This window comes from Eulemur rufifrons, chromosome 25 (genome assembly GCF_041146395.1).
Source record: "Eulemur rufifrons isolate Redbay chromosome 25, OSU_ERuf_1, whole genome shotgun sequence".
In the NCBI taxonomy this organism is placed as follows: domain Eukaryota; kingdom Metazoa; phylum Chordata; class Mammalia; order Primates; family Lemuridae; genus Eulemur; species Eulemur rufifrons.
The window spans coordinates 16,920,445-16,939,631 of NC_091007.1; the positions used below are offsets into that span (position 1 = coordinate 16,920,445).

A 19,187-nucleotide genomic window follows, 5' to 3' on the forward strand; every position below is an offset into this window, starting at 1 on the left:
TCAATTTTTGTAGAAAAACTACAAACGTCTAATCCACAGCTGCCAGAATAAGTTATACATTTCCAGGGCCATTTGTTCAAACTTCTTACTCTTGTAAAAACATCAGGGGTTTAAATTGTAATATTTGAGGCCAAGAGAAAGCAATTTAACAGAATGCAAGAACTATAATCCTTAAAATTAAATGCCCCATAATGAAACCTTGTAAAGACTATACTATAATGATAAAATGGTTTTGATTCCTTGATTTAAAAGGTCAAGCTATTTTAATTTTGACCAAATCCTGAGAATGTGGTATCATTTTAATGATCGGTATTTTAACCAAGAGGACTAACAATGTTACGAAGTATGACATTAAAAAACATTTCCATTTTATGGCTAAAATCAGTAAATTCTTTCATAAGCTTATTTCCCATTTTTACAATTTTTTTTAAAAGCAGCTCTTTATATTTTAGCCAAAGAGAACATTGAAATCATTTTTCTATGAACTACTTTTACTGAGTATATGACAGTTTACTATCATATATTCAGTAAGAATGCAATAATCATTTTCTAAAAGCCAAAAGATAACTGAGCTTTGTAAATTAATTCAATAGGATGAAAATTTAATTTTACTAAAACTTATAAGTATTTAAAACTGTCATTAGGTTTTAAATTACCACAAATTTAACAAAGTGTATTCAAATAATACATATGATAAAGTTGGTCTTACAGAGTCTGCTGAGCCACAATTCTGTTAGAGTCGTAAATACTGATATGAATGGGAAAATACTGTATTCTTTAGAATTACCTGGCTTATGCAGTATTCATAGTTTGAAAAGATTTTGGTAGCAAAACTATTCACTAGAATGGTTCAGAAAAGACCTATTGCACAAATCCATATAGAGAAAAGATATAAAAAGGTATTTTAAAAAATTGAGACGATGCTCCCGTAAGACATTTCTCAAAGCAGAGCACCCATCCTGCTGGGCATATGTGGTTGTCACATGTGGCAAAGAGTGTCTGCAAGATGCTATGGGATAAATCTTCCAGGAGAATGATTTTATGCCTTGCAAAGTAATTGCAAACATTTTTATAGCTATTTATTTAACATGGAGTAAAATTCAAATTGTGCATGGGTTAAACATTAAATAAAATTTCACAGGCAATTTTTTTGTGTTTCTGGATTTCCCAATTTCTTTTGACTTACTACATTTTGGAGAAAATTCTTGAAACATACTGGATTAAAATAATCTGTTTCAGATATGTTTGCAAAAATGGGTGGAAGGGTAGGTACCCACCTGTTCTAGAGAACAGGACTGCGTGGAAGAGGCAAAGGAGAGGGAATAGCATAGTCTTACCGATTTCGGTATCATTTGCATTCTTTATAAGAAATACATTTTACCAGTATGTTAAAGAGCGAAAAGGAAAAGCTAAAATAAACATACTTTTAAAATACACGCAATTACATTACCTCATCTTTATGGACTATACGAATCCAACTAATTCCCTCTGAAAATATAAAACTTTTTGTTTTAAAAATACTGTTTCTGTTGTGATGAATCCAACTGTTAAAAACCCAAATTTTCACATACATTTTAATTATTACCAATGTGTAGATTATGTAGAAACAAGGATAATTCAGGCTCATCCCATTTTCCAATGTAAGAAAATAGACATTATGTAGTTGTCCAAAGGGAAAACAAAAATGTTTCCTTCTCATACAGGGATGTATTCAAAACCACTGTGCTGTCACATCAATTAATCACTAAATTTTTAAACAATCAAACTTAAACATTCTTTCAGATGAAAATAACCGATCGTCCCTATCCCAGGCATTTAACATACTACGTTAAGACATTAATAATGCATGTAAAACACATACTTATGAGCTATCATTGACTTGCTATTATCAAGTGGCATAATCATTCATGCAAAACTGAATTACATAATCAGAGAACTGACTTAAGAGATGAGGCATTAATTTACTTTTTTCACAAAAAGCCCCATAGCTCTTTAGAATAAAGAGAAGGTGGAGGGCATGGAAGCTGTTACGTATCGAAATTCAATGTGACCACTGTTTCTTAACCTTAGTATCCACAGGATAAGTTTCAAAAACATAGGCCTTAATATCCAAAAATTTTGGTTGACTTTTGGAAAACAGTGTTTACCAGATAAATAACTAATTCCCAAAGATAATATACGCTCCATTATTCAATTTGGATTTTTTCCAAATGGAGAATATTCCAAGTCTTTGTTTATTACTGATTATTCATATCTGAATAGGAAACTTTTACTATGGTTATTATTATCAATTAATATTCTAGAAGAACATCTTAAAGACTTTGCAATCAAGAAAAATGTAGACATGTACAAAAATCAAGCAGGCATATTGTGAAACTATGCATAACTGTTAAAGAGTTATTTTTCAAACATCAATGCATGAAAAAAGGGAAGCCCTCATATATAAAGAGCTCTTATGAATTAAGAACCACTAAAATCACAACAAAAAGAGTAAAGCATGTGACAAGATAACTCATGGAAGCAATACAGAAGCCTAATAAAAATGTAAAAAAAAAAAAACAACTTGTGAAAACCTATTACTGAAATAACCAAATAAAAACAAGATGAAATAGTGATACATAACTGGTTTTCATCTCATAAACCGACAAATATTTTCACTGTATGATATTCTTATCCTATTTGTTCCTCTTCATGTTCCACAAGATAACTACAGAGAGTATTTCATTTATGCCTGTCTCTATCTCAGAGGCTCCATGGAAGTCACTGGAAGGTCTCGCCTTCCTGTTGATAGGAATGTGATCAAGGCCTGACCAATCACAGGGCCCTACCCCTCTCAGGCCACAGTGTCTGGCCACGGGGTCAGAACCGGACCCCTTGCAGTATCTCCAGGATCCAACACATGGACACAGAAAATTAAGGTCTCTCTCTTCCCTTCCTTGGGGAACAAGAATTATAAAGTTCAGCAAACTGCTGAGTTGCCAGTGGCCACCTTTTCTGCCATGTGGAGAAAAAGCATCTGAATGAAGAAAGCAAAACTGAGAAAAAGATTCACAATCTTGCGTACCAGGATCCAATCATGCATAGAACCAGGTCTACCCCAGAACTTAACTGTGAGCTAACCTGACTTCTTGGCATGAGCTAATTCAATATTATTTTCTATTATTGTCAACCAAGAGAATTATGATGAGTATAAACATGGAGGACAGTGTGTTTTGAGCTCCCCTGACAAACATGCATCTCTCCACATAATGCCCAACCTCCAGTGCTGCAGGTTAGGGCACCGAGCAAAAAAGGCTCCTTCTAAACCGAACCGAGTTATGAGGAATGTTTTCCACAGCTGACTTTACTCCAGAAATAAGCACATAATCAATGCAGTTTATATTTTATAACTGTAGTTGAAAATAATCTTATATAACTCAGTGAAATTATCAGAATTTTTGGTATGGACTGTGGCAGAATAATCAGTTCCTTGATATAATTTTGCTTTTTATTTCACCTCTGCTGGGAAGAGGTAATCCTACCTCCTCCCTGAAGTACAGCATAATACTTTAAAGTATATTAACACTATAATATTATTTCAATGACATAATAAACTATATATTGTAAGAGGAGGGGTAAATTTGTATAAGTTGGAAGAAATGGTGACTAACATAAAATTATATATGTAGTTCTAAAATAGCAACAGCATGTATATATCTTCTTTACTAAAGATATGGAAATTGAATAAACCATTTCTGTTCCAACTCCTACAAAAAGGGACATACCTCAAGCAAAATATGTACTTAAAATCTTGATTTTTCCTCATCTTCAGGGCAAATAAATACTGCAAATGAATTCGTCTTAAAAAGAAATTCAAATATGACAAATATTACTTTTAATTTGCCTTCTGAGATACACAGTCAATTTAAATCAAAGGAGGTGAACAGCTATGTAAAGTTAAATGATCTTTTTAATTATCAAGCATAAACTCTTTCTTTACAAGTAACAGCTTATTAATCTTTGGCAATGCCACTTTTTTATTTATTTTTTTTTTAACCAAAGCCCCATGAAATAAAGTCATCTTAAAACATTGAATTCCCTAGGCAAATTTTAGTTAGTCCCATTAACATCAATTACTGAACATCAGGTGAAAGGGCTGATAAAAATGGGATGCTCAAGAAACTCCATTTACATTAAATTAAAAAGGCATTTTAAAGAATGTTTTAAAAATGATACTAACATATTAACATGGGCTTCCAATCTCTGATCATCAAGTGGCCGACCTCTAAAGACTCACTGAACATTTTTCACTAATTATAGAGTTCTTAAAGAAGTAAGTCCTTTTTTCTTTTATATAAACTGGTAAGGGGTGCCGTTACCTTGTTCAAATATCCCCATTTTTTTTTTACAACAGTAATTAAACTCATCATAATTGGAATTCAGTTTTCTAATCCCAGAAATTTTCTAGTTTCTAATTCTAGGCCAAGCTTCTTTAATAGTTTCACAAACATGCATTTAAAGTAACATTTGGCTTTTTGAAAGTCATTTTGAGATTGGTTATTTCAGAAACCAAAAATTCAATGTTGTACTAGACACATGATTTTAAAAGGCTAGGAAGGAGGAAGAAATTTGAATAAACACCTTTGAAATACCTTATTCATACTCAACCATGAGCACATGGCAGTGGGTGCTGAATGAAAGACAGTAGAGTTGTAAAGAGGAACTTGCAAAGTAGGTATTTGAAAGGCAGACGACAAAATCAGAGCAGAAGCAGGGATATGTGCAATGTCATGGTCAATGCCAGGGCAGCCGGCTCATCTGCAGGGAAGCATGCACCACGCAGAGGCAGAGCAAGTGCTCTGACTCCAAAAACGGCAAGTGGGGGTATCGCTTCCAGATTTGCCAGTTACCGGGTTACAATTACTTTGCTGAATTTCTGCAGTCACATAGATCGGGCAAGTTTTAAGATTTGGGGGCTTGGGCACAGGGTGAGAGGGTGTATGCATATGTGAAGAGTATGAGTGTGTTCACGTGCCCACGCACGTGTATGAAAAATAACCCAGTTTGCCGGCTGACAAACGCTACGACAATTTCAAGAAATTCAACATTTACCTAAAACTTTAATAAAACATCAGGCCACCAGTTTCATCATTATCTGTTTAATTTATGTAAAAATATAATTTTAGATTTTAATAAACCAGGCGTTTGTTAGGGTGCTTTTTGAAATTTGGATCTATTAAAACCGACAGGTCTAAAAGTGTAGTTACTATTGGATCTTTTTTCAAAATCAAAGACACTAGCTGAAAAACCTAGAAAGCCTACTTTAGCAAAAACAATTCCATAGCTTTTTATAAGGGCTAAGTTTTAAAAATAAAAGGTTATTTCCTTAAATAAAGAAGCCTGGTAATCGGGCAAGGTATGTTACAGATAAATTTGAAGTATTTTAGGATAAATGCCAATGCTACCATCAAAAGATAAAGATAAAAGAACATCTAAAATTATTCACTGGGGAAGAGTTTTGTTAACAAACTTGGAACAAATACATGTATTTAGTGAAAAGATGCCAATCCACACTTGCGAAATCTGAGCTAGTAATGGCGAATATGAAACTTAGAATTATTTTTCAAGATTTAAAAGAGTAAAAACCCAAGATTTAAATCTTAGCACATTTGGGGCGCACTGTCCAAAGAACATGCGACTTGGAGCCAGCAGACAACCAGCTCTGTCGGTGATCTGCTGACAGACCTTAAGTAAACTACTTAACTTGCCTTGTCCACACAGTGGGTTGTTAATTCTGCCATAAACACCCCACTGGGTTATAAAGAGGGTTGGTACATTATAAAGTACCTGGTAGTTTCTAAAGTGCTACAGAAGCTTTTGTTATTATTTTTAAAATTACCTTCCATCTTAAACAGTAGAAGCAAAAATCTCTAACTAAGCTTAAGTGCCAGTGGGGTCACATTTTTGGGAAAAGCTGATATAGGAAAAAGATTGTAAGATGATAGGTTGGGTGATAGTTCTCTTTATAAATAGACTATTTGCTTTGCAGAAGGACTCAGTCTGTGTTAGTATGAGAGAGGGGTTGGGGTGCTTATTGCATCAGCCTGTGATATCACTGCTGGCACTGGGCCTAGAGCTGTGCCAGAAGCTGGGTATACGGTGACAGTCACCCCTGCCTTCTGGGCAAATTTCAGGGAGCTAAGTTCCCCTGTACAGACACTGTAACGTAGCTATCGCATACCAAATTTAACACTCCCAGGCTGCCTTAAAATGGCATAAGGCTGTGACAATAGACTTCAACTGACCCTAGGCTAACCCTAACTAAGCACACACACACTGGCCAATGCTGGATGTGTTAGAAATATGGCAAAAGCACAGGAAAAATGCATATGAGATGAAACCCTGGATGTAGGTAACACAGCCATAGTTTATTGTATTAATAGTTTTATGAGGTATAAGTTAAAGAAGTGTAGGAAGTTAGGACTTTAAAACACATTTTAATACCTGCTACTCACTGTCAAATTACTTACGAACAGTTAATCATTTTTGCATTTTGTATTTACTTATAAAAGAAGTTGAAACTTATTTCTAAGACTTACTGTGTAGCTTTATAAAGTGTATGGGGGTGGAGGGGGGGTAAACAAAATACTGCTAATGAGTAATATTCTGAATTTAAAAATATTTTTTTTCATTTTTATAAATCTCTGTGGCACAAGAGAAATATCAGATGTTAAATGTGTAATAAAATATAGGGAAAATTTTCTTTCTCTAAGACATTATTAGCTATATTTAATGGATAACTAAATAAATTGGCTCCATTCTCTGATATTTTTGGAATAAAACCAATTTTTTTTTTTGCATTGGTCTATGATGTTTTCAAATGACACAAATAATTATTAAAATCACAGAGTATAGCCTGTGTGTAATGGCACACGCCTGTAATCCCAGCTGCTCAGGAGGCTGAGGCAGAAGGACCACTTGAGCTCAGGAGTTCGAGGCTGCGGCAAGCTATGATCATACCACTGCACTCCAGCCTGGGTGACAGAGTAAGACTTGGTCTTAAAAAAAAAAAAAAAAAAAAAATCACAGAATATAAAATTCTCGGTGTGACAATGCAAAAACAAACTTCAATTTCTTTTTTTCTTTTAATTTATATGTTTCATAAATAGCATAGAGTATAGATCAACATTCCCCAAAGTGTGTTCTATGGTATACTAAACCCATAAAATACTCTAAATAAAAGGATTTATAGCCAAATATTTCTGAATAAATTGTATTTTAGGCTGCCTAATATATGGTAGTATATTAATGATTATGAGAAGTCCTATAGTAAAAACAAACTTGTCTATTTAAACCCCAGAATTTCTCAATTTATTTGATCACTGAACTTTTTCTTAGTAACACTTAAGATCTAATGGAATTAGTGTTCTTGGAAAACACTTTGGGAAACATTACAAATAGTCTATTTCAATGCTATTATCTCTCCTACTGTCTCTAAATACTAGGTTGGCAAGAGAAACACCCATGGGTCAGATAAAATTTTAAAGCCCAATAATAAAAGGATTTCAATATTAAAATTTTGGAACTTATACCCTAATGAAATGCAGAAATGTCTTTTATTGATCAGGTATTTATAGTACAACAACATAGTATTTAGAGCAAACTAATAAATGTTTTTTGGACCTTAAGGTTATTAGTAAAGGATTTTTAGTTAATCACAGAAAAAAACGGCCAATACATTAAGTAACAGAAAGTATACTTTTGATGTTATGCTCTAAAAATTAGATAAATACTAAAATCAAATTATTTTCAATGCCTTTAAACAGCATTCAAAATTTTATAAGAGCCATGAAAATGCCATAAAAACTTAGGAGGCACGGTGTCATTCTACCTTAGGGCTCAGAAACTTTTAAGATGCTTACATCCATGGACAATATTCAAATACAGAAATGCAGTGAAGTAAATTCTGTGTTAGTATCTCAGTTCTTTATTCCGCCAGTGCTGTGTAACTGATACCACAGTAATCGTATGCCATATGCTAAGGTTCTAGGAGGCATATGTGAAATAAATGGACTATAAGGACATTTTTATGCTGGGTAACCTTTAAAAAACAATGCTTCATCAAACAAAAGATAACTATTCACCAGGAACAAAAAAGGAGACTTTACTAAGTGCTCAAAGTCAAATAAGATCAGAGCTAATCAGTGAACAGTTTATACTTAGTGAATAGTTTATTTTCATCAATCTCTATGTATATAGAATTATAGAGATCTTTACATTTTAGCCACAGTCCTCTCTTCAGTAACATAATTGACTGTTTTATTCCTATACTTCATAGTAACCAGTTAGAAATATTAACAGATATAACCATTACTTTTTTTTACTACTCCAATGTAATCTGATTATATCATTCTTATTATGTAGGAAGAAAATATGATGTCACTATTCTGATATGATCTCACAGGCCTATGAGATACAGCCACAGGTTGTAGGACTTTCCATGTTTTAAAAAATCATAAAACATTTGTTAGTCCTCAGGTACTTTCTATCTAGATGATGTGTAAGATTCTACCTACAACAAGATTCTACTATTTTCTGAGCTTGGCCTTAAGGGTACAGATACGAATATTAGTACAGTTTAGGTTGAGATTCCCCACAATGTTTACAATTTTAATGTATCATATTTATAAAAAAAAAAAAAAGTGCAACTTTTTCTTTAAAAACTGATTCGGGTAATGTCACCTGACAGTCCAATAGCTCAACAGCTTAAAAAAAACTTCCTCTAGAAAAGAAAAACTGAACTATTACTCAAAGAGAAGCACGTTATATGTAAAATGATACATTTCTCATTTATAAAATGCAGATAATACTAAGGATGTACGTCATAATCCTGCTATGTCGTAGAGCTGCGTAGTAATTATGATGAGAACTTTTTTTGGTTTTGCTATATATTTGACCATCATCTCAAAATTACCATTCAGCCATTATTTCAACAAATACTTGTTGAGTGCCTTCTTCATGCCAGACAGTGTTCTAGGCATTAGGGACAGAGGAGGGAACCAAAGATTTAAAACCTTGGCTCTCATGTTGTTTGTTTTAGTTCTATAGAGAAACATGTAATAAAAGAATGCAAATTATGTCAAGTGGAAACAAGTGATATGAAGATAAAAAAGCTTACAGGAAAAAGAAAGTCAGCACCTGTGCCTTTGTGTTGGGTACCTATTTTAGATGGGTTATTGGAGAAAGGCTGCTTAGGTAATATTTGAACAGAGACCCAAGTGTAGGGAGGGCGAGTGCCTTGTGACCATCTCTGGAATGTGTTCTAGGGCTGGGAACCAGCAGTGCCGGGGCCCTGCCACACTTGGCATGGTCTGGAACAGTGAAGGGGCTGGCGTGGCTGCAGAGGGGATGGACGTGGAAGATGGTAACAGGAGATGGGGTCAGAGGTGGATGGTGCTGTGGGACAGGCCACGGAAGACCCTACAGGCCACGGTAGGATTTCGGCTTCTATTCTGGGTGAGATTCTGGTTCCTTACAGGGGGTTCTGATCAGAGGAGTGGCACGGTCTGATTGACATTTCTACAGCATCACACTGGCTGCTGCCTGGAGAACACAGGGAGGGTGCGAGGGAGCAGACAGAAGACTCGGAAAGCAGGGTAGGTGTTACAGACTGTGGCACACACTTGTCATTTAGGTAACTTTTCCAAATCTATTCCAGGATTTATTCTAAGACAAAGTAATTTAATAATGAAGAGGTCTTCTCTCTCAGCCCAAGTTAAATTTACAAAGAAATAAGCTTTACAAAGTAAAAGGCACTGTTTAAATGAAAGGTTGATAACTAAAGATCAAAACTATTCCACTTGGTTTTTGATCCACGTGAGTCAACAACTAGGCACAATTTGGTTTGCTGATTCCCTTGGCCACTGACAGTGCGAATTTGTTTTATCAAAATAAAAATAAAAAATGGGTAGTAGGTACATCAAGTTTTAACAAAAAAAGGCAAATGGATATTAGAAATAAGTTTAAGGAGGGCAAAAGCTTGCAGCTCTGGCTGAAGCACAGCTTATGAGATTCAGAATGGATGTTTTAAAACACAGTGTAAGATTTCTCAAAGATTCAACCTACTAGCCAGTGACTCTAAATGGGCTCACCTATGAAGGGGATGGACGCCAAGGAGTCGCCGGGCGGGCTGGCGCTGGAGGCCTTCCTCTCCTCCATTCGTTTGATGTGGACCTCCCGGCGGGCGTCGTTGGGCAGCCAGCAGGTGGTGTCTGAGCCAGTCTCCTGGTCATTGACTGCCAAGATGTAAGACTGATGCCGTAAAGGCTGCGGGGTCTGGCGACCGGATGGAGGTTTTTCTCTTAGGATGACAGTGTCTTTATTATCTAAAGGATCTGACTGCTGAATTTCAGCCTGTTGTAAATTTAAGTCTCGATTTGCTTGACTGACAGGTAATTCTAAGTCTGAAGTGCCAGAGTGGTCACTCATCTGCGGGGCAGGCTTAGCGGGGGCTCCAGAGAAAGGAGGGGACTTTCCAGCTTCCGCGTGCTGATCGGGGGCACTTTCAGTTCTCAGCCACGTCTGCTGACTCAGTAGACTGTTCTGATGTAAGTGATTGACTGGTCTTTGGTCTTTGATGCAAACAAACGAGTTCTGGCTGAACGATGGTTTTGTGACATGTGTGGAAGGCGCTTTCAGGGAGCTGCTTCGGACTTTCACAAGAGGTGACCTCTCTTGTGACATCCCCGGAGGCAGTGACATCCCACAAGGAGTCTGAAAATTTCTGTTGGATGGCAGTGTTTTTAGATCTGGTGGGATTTTTGTAAACTGTGACACGGATCCCACTCCTCTACCTGCCACCATCCGCCTGTTGTCGGAATTAACAACACTCGGGGCCACCGTAAAATTTGAACCTTGGAAAGATTTATGAACTTCTTGTTGCCTCGGTCTTTCATAAATGCCTCGTCTGTCATCCTGTTCGGTAAATCCACTCCACTTATACGTCTGTTTTCGCTCGCCATTGGAATCGGGTATTTGACTCTCAGAATTGACATTTTCTAAAGTTTCACCCTGTCCCTCGATATAATCCCACGAACGAGTTCTGTGATTACTAAAACTAACAGGGGGAGATGTCAGTGCTCCTTGAGAAGCGCTTCTTGGGCAGTATGTCATCAGCACGGGATCCTCCAGTCTTTCCTGGGACACGCTGCGCTGCCGGATCTGAACAGACTGGGGCACTCGTTCATGAGAGGTGCTTCGACGTCGTACCTGCAGAGTCGTGCGGTTGGGCACCACCTGGTTGTAATCTGTTGTGTTCTGAGATGCTGCTCTCAAACTATCTAGTCTTTCTTGAATTGTCCGACAACCTATGTGCGATCGTCTGTTATCGATATACTCTTTGTACGTTTTATAGTTTTTCCAGTCTATGTGCTGATGGGAATTGGGTGAGTAGTGATTAACAGAAACAGAAGAGGAATCCACAGCTTGAGACCTATTGCTTGAGATTCCTTCTGAACGTCCGCTGTGATTTCCAGATTTAAGTAAAATTCTGGAAGGTTCCAACGATCTGGAGCCTGTAGTCTGATGAATTAGATGGGCAGTGGGAATCGATGAAGGTGGTGACGTGGTTCTTGACACTGTTTTTAAAGAGGTCTGCTCATTCATGCCATACCTCACCTCTTCAGTTCTATGTGAAGGACCTGCATGGGTGTTTCTATTGGATAACAAATCTACAACCTTCTCAGAAGGCACAATGACAGTCCTCACACTTTCATTGCAAACACACACTGCTGTGTTTGATTTTGCAACATCTGTCGGTGATGGAGGCACTTGTATTTCCATTCTATAGGCCCTGCCAGGTTGCACCAGTACTGGTGTACTGGTTTGGTGTTTGTTCAATGATGAGTCTGGAGGAGAGATTTCAACTGGCTGTGCCGTGGCTGACGGGGCAGGTGGCAGCCAGGGATAGCAGATTGGTGGAGGTTCAGGTATGTTGCGGGCATTGCCGCTGTAGGCTTCGTTGCCTTTCAAGTAGGCATCTTGAGAATACGCCTGTATAGAAATGAGAGAAAAGTGTCACTTAAAATTCATGAAAAGAACAATAATTTCCATTTTTTCAGTTCACTGTTTTATTTTCCTATGCCCTACCTTGCTCCTGAATGCCATTCTCTACAGCATGCATGCAAACACAACAGGAAGGTATTCTACCCATCTAGAGAAAAGCTAGTCTCTCAGAAATCAAATAAATTGTACAATCTGCAGCAAATATAAATGACAATTGCCTATTTTCTCAAAAGTTGTGAAACACGTCAAATTTCCCCCCCACCCAGTTAGGCAAAGTCATGTTGCTTCTAAAATTCTCCCCATTCAAGCTTTCTGATTTTTCAGCAGTCGACAGGTTAAATGGCTGCCTAATAAATCTAAGCAAAAGATTCTTGTCTTTTGCCAGAGAGAAGGTGAAAATATTAACCAAACACATTTTTATTTGAAATACTGCTACTATCATAAGTTAAATATAATTGAAGTGTATTGTCAATGAACTATTACAAAGTCCTTAAAAATAATCCATTTTGATAAATTAAGCCCTTCAACAGCCATGCTAAGTATTTTAATATTTAAAATAAGAATATGCATGTTTAAGAAATTAAGCACATACCTTAAGGGCATAAAAGTATGGAGAAAGGTAATTTATCTTTCTGTATATAATTTATGTTTTTATTTTAAGCTAATGCAAAAGTACATTGTATAAATTTGGTCTCTTTTACTTATTATGAAGAGACATTTCTCTTACCAACAAACAAGCATGCAGCTCAAATTCTTTTTATCAACTATTTGTAAAATCATCTAGCAATATTTTTAAAAATAAGAATAACTGAAATTAACTACAGAGATGCTACAAAACAGAGCTCATCAATGCAACACAGGACTATGTTCAGCATCTAAGACAGTTAGGTGCAGTAACACATCCTGCCTTAATCAAAACAAGCTTAACTCAAGACTATCATATCCTGTCTTTGCATTTGACAGCTTGCAAAGCTCCAGTGCAGCCATGAACATAACATAACAGCAAAGTAATAGGGAAAGGGAAAGAGTGAGACACTTCAAAAAAAAAATACGGATGCACATACATATTATGCTTTAACATCAGTTATGCACAGGATACAAAAGAAAACCAAACATAAAAATAAAAAAGAAAGATGGAAAATCATATCATCACAAACACATTCTGCAAATTAGTACAATTAACACTATGAAGGGATTTCTCTAAGCAAATTTACAGTTTTAATAGACTGGCTTATTATACATCTCTATAAAACATGACTTAAAAAGCAAAGAAATGGCTACTGTGCATTTCTTACCAGTGCTGTGACATCCTTTGTAAATTGTAGCTAGCAGAAAATAGGAAAACATAGAAGCTGCTTACTGATATAAAGACAAAATCATGTTGTCATGTTGATGCTGGAAACAGCAAGCTAAAAATACATCTATACTGATTTCTCTGGAAGGTACCAAGAGAGGTAAAGGGCAGTGAAGCATAAAGAATAACTTCAGTATCCTTCTGAGCATCTTTTTCTCAGGCTTTTATCTGGTTCTGGTTTGATATGTCTACCATCCTCAGAAGCAAAATACAGCTGCTGGCATGCATTCCTAACAGACATTTTCTTCAGTATGAACTGCTGTCTGATAACGTGCTGCAAAGCTTCCCTTCCACAAGAGCAACGATGATGTCTCTCATTTCCCCTGAGCTTCCTCCAGCTCTGCTTCCAGATGACGAAACGAATGCTCTATTATGCATTTAAAATAGTACAACCTCCTCCTTCCCCGGTAAATCAGAGCATAACCACAAGCTGTCAGCTGACTGCAGCTGCCTTCATACTATGATTTGAGGGGGAAAAGACTATTTTATTAAATAGGTTTCACTCGAAAAATTAAGATCTTTCAACATTATACCTTTTATGCTATTTTATTAATTTGCAAAAATAACTAGTGAATAGACATGAAAAATACTTTCAGAGTAATTCCTGTTAACTCATAATGAATACTACAGAATATAGACTAGAATGTAGTGCGGAATTAAAGCTAAGTATATAAAAGAAAATGTATACACAATACTTTCATGGCATGAATACAGTTCAATTGAAACATGCACTTTGGCCATGTGCATTGATAAAACAAGCCTATCTTTTTCAAACTGATTTTATCCACACCAATACTTTTCTATGACAGGAAAACTATGTCTGGATGACAGAACGCTATACCGTCTGATACAGTATATTTCCCACAGCGTGCTTGTGTAATTTATTATGTGCTGCCTACAAGGAGGATAGGGGCATGTGCGTCCCTAGGTCAATGATGTAGGGAAAGGTGAGCCGGCAAACTTCCAGACTTCTCAAAACCCTGCTACATTAGTGTACATAGTGAAAATCAAAGAGAAAGTTCAAACTGACAAACCATGAAACCTATTTTTTCCCCAGAGGTTTTAACATAATTGGAATATCCCGTGGGAAATGCTCTTCTGGAGTATTTTAAAGATACTTCCTTTATTCAAATTTGGGGAAGAATATTATCTTTTAGTAATAGAAGTATATGACTGGAACTATTAAATACTTGAAAAATATTTCACATATTTCAGACGTCTCTAAGATTCCTAAAGAGCAATTCTAAATGCTAAATAGTCTATAGTCACAAGTCCCCACTTCTGCGTTATGGGCAAGGGGCTCTGAAACCCACACACATGCACGCACGGACAGTGGAATGACTAAATAGAGCGTCTCACGCATACAGTACCATTGTCTACTGCAGGCAGATATAGTTGAGATGATAAAATATGAGTTCACTCAAGAGCATTACTCAATTTCCTCAGATATTCCCTTAGATTGTGAACACTAAAAAACCTTGTTTATTTATCTATCTTCATTTCTATCTATTTACTTACTTATTACGTCCCAAATCAGTTTAGGGAAGTAAATGAGGAATAGGCACCATACATTTTAAGGAATCCTCTTCTCTCATGATGCCCTTGTAAATGTTCCCCTACAACAACCACTGCCTGCTAAAGAACACTTCAGACACCTTCTACGAGGAAAATACTCACAGGTACTTGGGCAACACTGCGATGTGTCATCTGGGATAGACCACAATGTGCAGCTCTTTGAAGTGAACAGCAAACCCAGTGATGGGGCTTTATAAAAAGTTCTGGGAACAGAATCGAAAACTCTATCGCTTGCTCACAGCTGTGACTGTGTCAGACTTTTCCTTCAGTGCTTGGTCACAAGATACCAACTTTCACTGAGGCATCATGGTCTGACATATCAATGTACCAACCACCCACTGGGGATCTTTGACTTGTCAGTGGGCACCAATGAAATGGTACAAAGTATCATCTAAACAAAGTAATTTATATTCTTATATGTTGACGTCAGAAAACACCCTGTATTACTAAGTTTGCCTGAAATGGTATAGCCTTGAAATTTTTGAAACCAATTACTCAGCTATGAGTAATTTTCAATTTCTGTTTTAAGCCCAAATGGATACTTTATAACATATGCAGGTGTTCTGATGGAATTAGACAACAATTAATTTTTTCCCACTTGAATAGCACTTGTGAATTTGACAGATTATGGCAAAACATTCTTAGACAATTTTTTTTATTTAGGCCTTTCATATACCATTCCACTTTCTTTCTTGAGCTTCCTTTACCCTTGTATATAAGTATGACATCTTATAATAGTTTAACAGCTTATATTTGAAAATGGAAGCCGTCCCTAATGAAAATAGAACAGCAGCAGCCCTATCATGCCTATTAGATCCAAAATGTCCCACAAAAAAGGTGGGGTTGGGAAGAAAATAAAGATAGATGACTCACAGAATTCATCCTTTGAAATCAGAACTGAAAGGGCATATTAAATAAAATTTAATATTATCAGTCTGCATCTTGACTATATATACAGTGCCTAATAGTAACTAAATAGCCCTAAAATAATCTTTCAGTTCAGTTTTTATAGAGTCACATCAAAATCACTATTATACCTATGATACTGTCCATTAAATGATAAAACCAAACAAAAAACAGCAAAAACAAAACAAAACAAAAAAGACCTGTAGAATAAATAAGATTAAAATTCCTGCCTTTCAGTTCATCTTTAACAAGTAACTTGCTAATTTAATGCTATTACCTCTGATATAAGCAAGAATAACTACACGTCTGTCGATGCAGTAAAATACACGCCAACCATGCCACCGTGGGGTGTGGGAGCAGGGGATGGTATGGATGGGGAAGGACTTCCATTTTTTTAATACCTTTCTACATTATTTGAAATTTTTCTAACAAGCATGTACTATTCTTAAAATTATTTAAAAAAATATTTTTTAAAAAGAACAAAGTAATTGCTGCTAACAACTTATAAAATATCAAGAACCTTCCAGAATTCCTACTCTGCTTCCTTTACTATAGGCAGGACCACTTTGGCCCACACTTGACAAATGTTATTTCTAAATAGAATACTATACTGATGACAGCACGTACAAAATAATTCTTTAAAAAAGTAATTCTAATAAACCTAAAGAAAATCATTTGTTAAATTACATTTTCCAATTTATATCATATATCCATGAGTGGCAACTAGAACACTGGACTCAGAACCCAAGGATCAAGTCAGAATAACAATTAGACATACCCACAAATGTCTCCAGAGTTATCAGAACTGATTAACTTAAAAATTAATTTTTGAGTTCCCTGAGTCAAGTGCTTAAAATATCTTGGGTGATATGCCCAGAATAATGCCCAGATCTAGTTCTCCTATTGCTACTTCACTCAAGGAAGTATTTTCTTTGGTCAGTGCTGTGGTCTCAATGTTTGCATGTCCCTCAAATTCATATGTTGAAGCCTAATCACCGATGTGACAGTGCCAGGCGATGGGGCCCTTGGGAGGTGATTAGGTCATGAAGGTGGAGCCCTTATATCCATGGACTTAGTGTTCTTGGAAAAGAGGCCCTTCCACCAAGTGAACACACCATGAGAAGGCACCATCTAAGAGGGAACAGGCCCTTCCCAGACATCTAATCTACTTGGGCCTTGACCTTGCACTTTCCAGCCCCTAGAATGTGGGAGATAAATTTCTGTTGTTTATTAGCCTTTCAGTCTAAGGCATTTTGTTATAGAAACCTGAATAGACTAAGACAGTCAACATCATTGTCTAGGTGACTTGATGGGTAGTGGCTATTTCATTTGTGCCCAGGTGACATCTGAGAGGCAAATAAAATCTTTTTGGTTTTTTCTGAAAGTGAAACAAGAAATGCTTTTTATTTTATAATAACACCTTAGACATATGAACCTAAGATATCACAGTCTAAGTTAGTATTATAAAATAGTGTCAACATGACTAAGATGAATGTAATACTATTCATATTGTTAATCTAGAAAATATGTGTTGGTTTAAAAAATAGGGCTGCCAAGCACAGAATGATTACTAGCACTGGTTTAAAAACATAATGAATTATTGTTCATTTTAATTTGTGCTTTTCAACATTATATCATTGTCATCATAAATTATAAAATCTATTATTATATACCTGTCCTTATTGAGTGAAGTTTTAAACCAAATTAAATTTTCTGGGCCTCCTCGCAAGGTGAACTGAGCACTTCTAAAACAATTTGGTCCAACAAATTTTTGGAGGAAACAAAAACTCCATGCACTACCCAATCTTACTGTTGCCCAGGCAAACACATACATGCGATAGGCTTTTCCATGGGTAAATTATTTTTACAGTGGCTGTAAAAATGTTCATGTTACTTGTTTCTTTTTTTTTTTTTTACAGTAACTATTCAACTTCATAGGGACAAATACATCTTTAAAAGCATATATTTTGAGTAACAGATTTAAGATCAGCGTAAGTACTTGTGAAGGCCCTTTATAGAACATTTTAGCTCTAGAACCTGTGTAAGAGACAGAATGATTTCTACAGGTTCTTAATTTTTTTTAATTTCATTTTTAATTTTTTTTAAATTTTTTATTTTTAATTATTATGGGTACATAATAGCTGTGTATCTTTACAGGGTCATGTGATGTCTTGATACAGGCATATAATGTGAATTAATCCAATCAGGGTGCTTGGGATACCCATCACCTCAAGCATTTGACATTTCTTTGTGTTAGGAACATTCCAATTCCACTCTTCTAGTTACTTTAAAGTATACCCTAACTTATTGATTGTTGATTATAGTCCCTTTGTTGTGCTATCAAATATTGTTCATTCTAACTATATCTATTTTTTTGCACCCTTTAACCATCCCCACTTTATTCCCCCTTCCCTGCTATCTTTCCCAGCCTCTGGTGATTTATCATTCTACTCTCTGTCTCCGTGAGATCAACTGTTTTAATATTTAGCTCCCACATATAAGTGAGAACATATGAGATTTGTCTTTCTGTGCTTGGCTTATTTCATTTAACATAATGCTATTCATGTTGTTGCAAATGGCAGGATTTCAATCTTTTTTTGTGGCTGTGTAATATCTACACATGGTTTTTAACACACTGACTACCACACTACAAAAAAAAAAAAAAAAAAACCCAACGTCACGGCGCTTTTTTCTTCCTCATTTGTTATTTATTATTGGTTTCTGTGCATGAGTTTTATGCAACACAATCCATGTTTTTAGAATTAAATTGTCAATATTAACTGTAACAGCAAGAACATCAACAAGTAAGATTTTCATGAACCAACCGCAGGGTTTTGCTTCACGCGGCCCCGGGCTTAAAACTAACCTGAGTTATATATAACTCACATGGCAGTCAATGTGTTAAAAATCCCATATTCTCTTTGTGTTTCATAAACTAGCTTTAAAAAAGGACACTTGTAGATATTCCAGCGAAAAACAAATTTATGCAGAAAAGTCCTATCCTAATGTCCTTTATAGGACAATGCATATTATATATTATTTATATATATTCCTTTGATTTTCTAATGAATTATAGTACATTCAAATGTGAATTAAAGCTAGGTTTAAAAGGATTTTCTTTTATCATGAAGAGCATGTGATTTTAACTTTCTTATGATTAAAATAAACATGTTTTAAAAATGAACTATGTGTTTGTTACAGTAGTCTCGAAGACCTGTATGTTCATATTATTTACTGAACTAATTTTTCCATGTCCTTAGGACACTTTGTATTTTACCTTTATGTTAGATTTCCTTATCTTCAATAAAAT

The 19,187-nt window shown here is 35.8% G+C and overlaps 1 protein-coding gene across 7 annotated transcripts in view; it reads right to left on the minus strand.

Annotated features, from left to right (window-relative positions):
• The window catches only part of ARHGAP21 (Rho GTPase activating protein 21), a 125,615-nt gene that overhangs the window by 26,723 nt on the left and 79,705 nt on the right, over window positions 1-19,187 (minus strand). For 4 of the 7 annotated variants that reach the window (XM_069458885.1, XM_069458886.1, XM_069458892.1 and 1 more), the window contains 2 exons: window positions 13,338-13,367; window positions 10,131-12,030 (listed from right to left, as the gene is read on the minus strand). In XM_069458885.1, the coding sequence (XP_069314986.1) occupies window positions 10,131-12,030; window positions 13,338-13,367 (1,930 nt within the window). The remainder of the gene's footprint in view (window positions 1-10,130; window positions 12,031-13,337; window positions 13,368-19,187) is intronic. The other 3 variants (XM_069458889.1, XM_069458891.1, XM_069458890.1) reach the window with 1 other exon arrangement.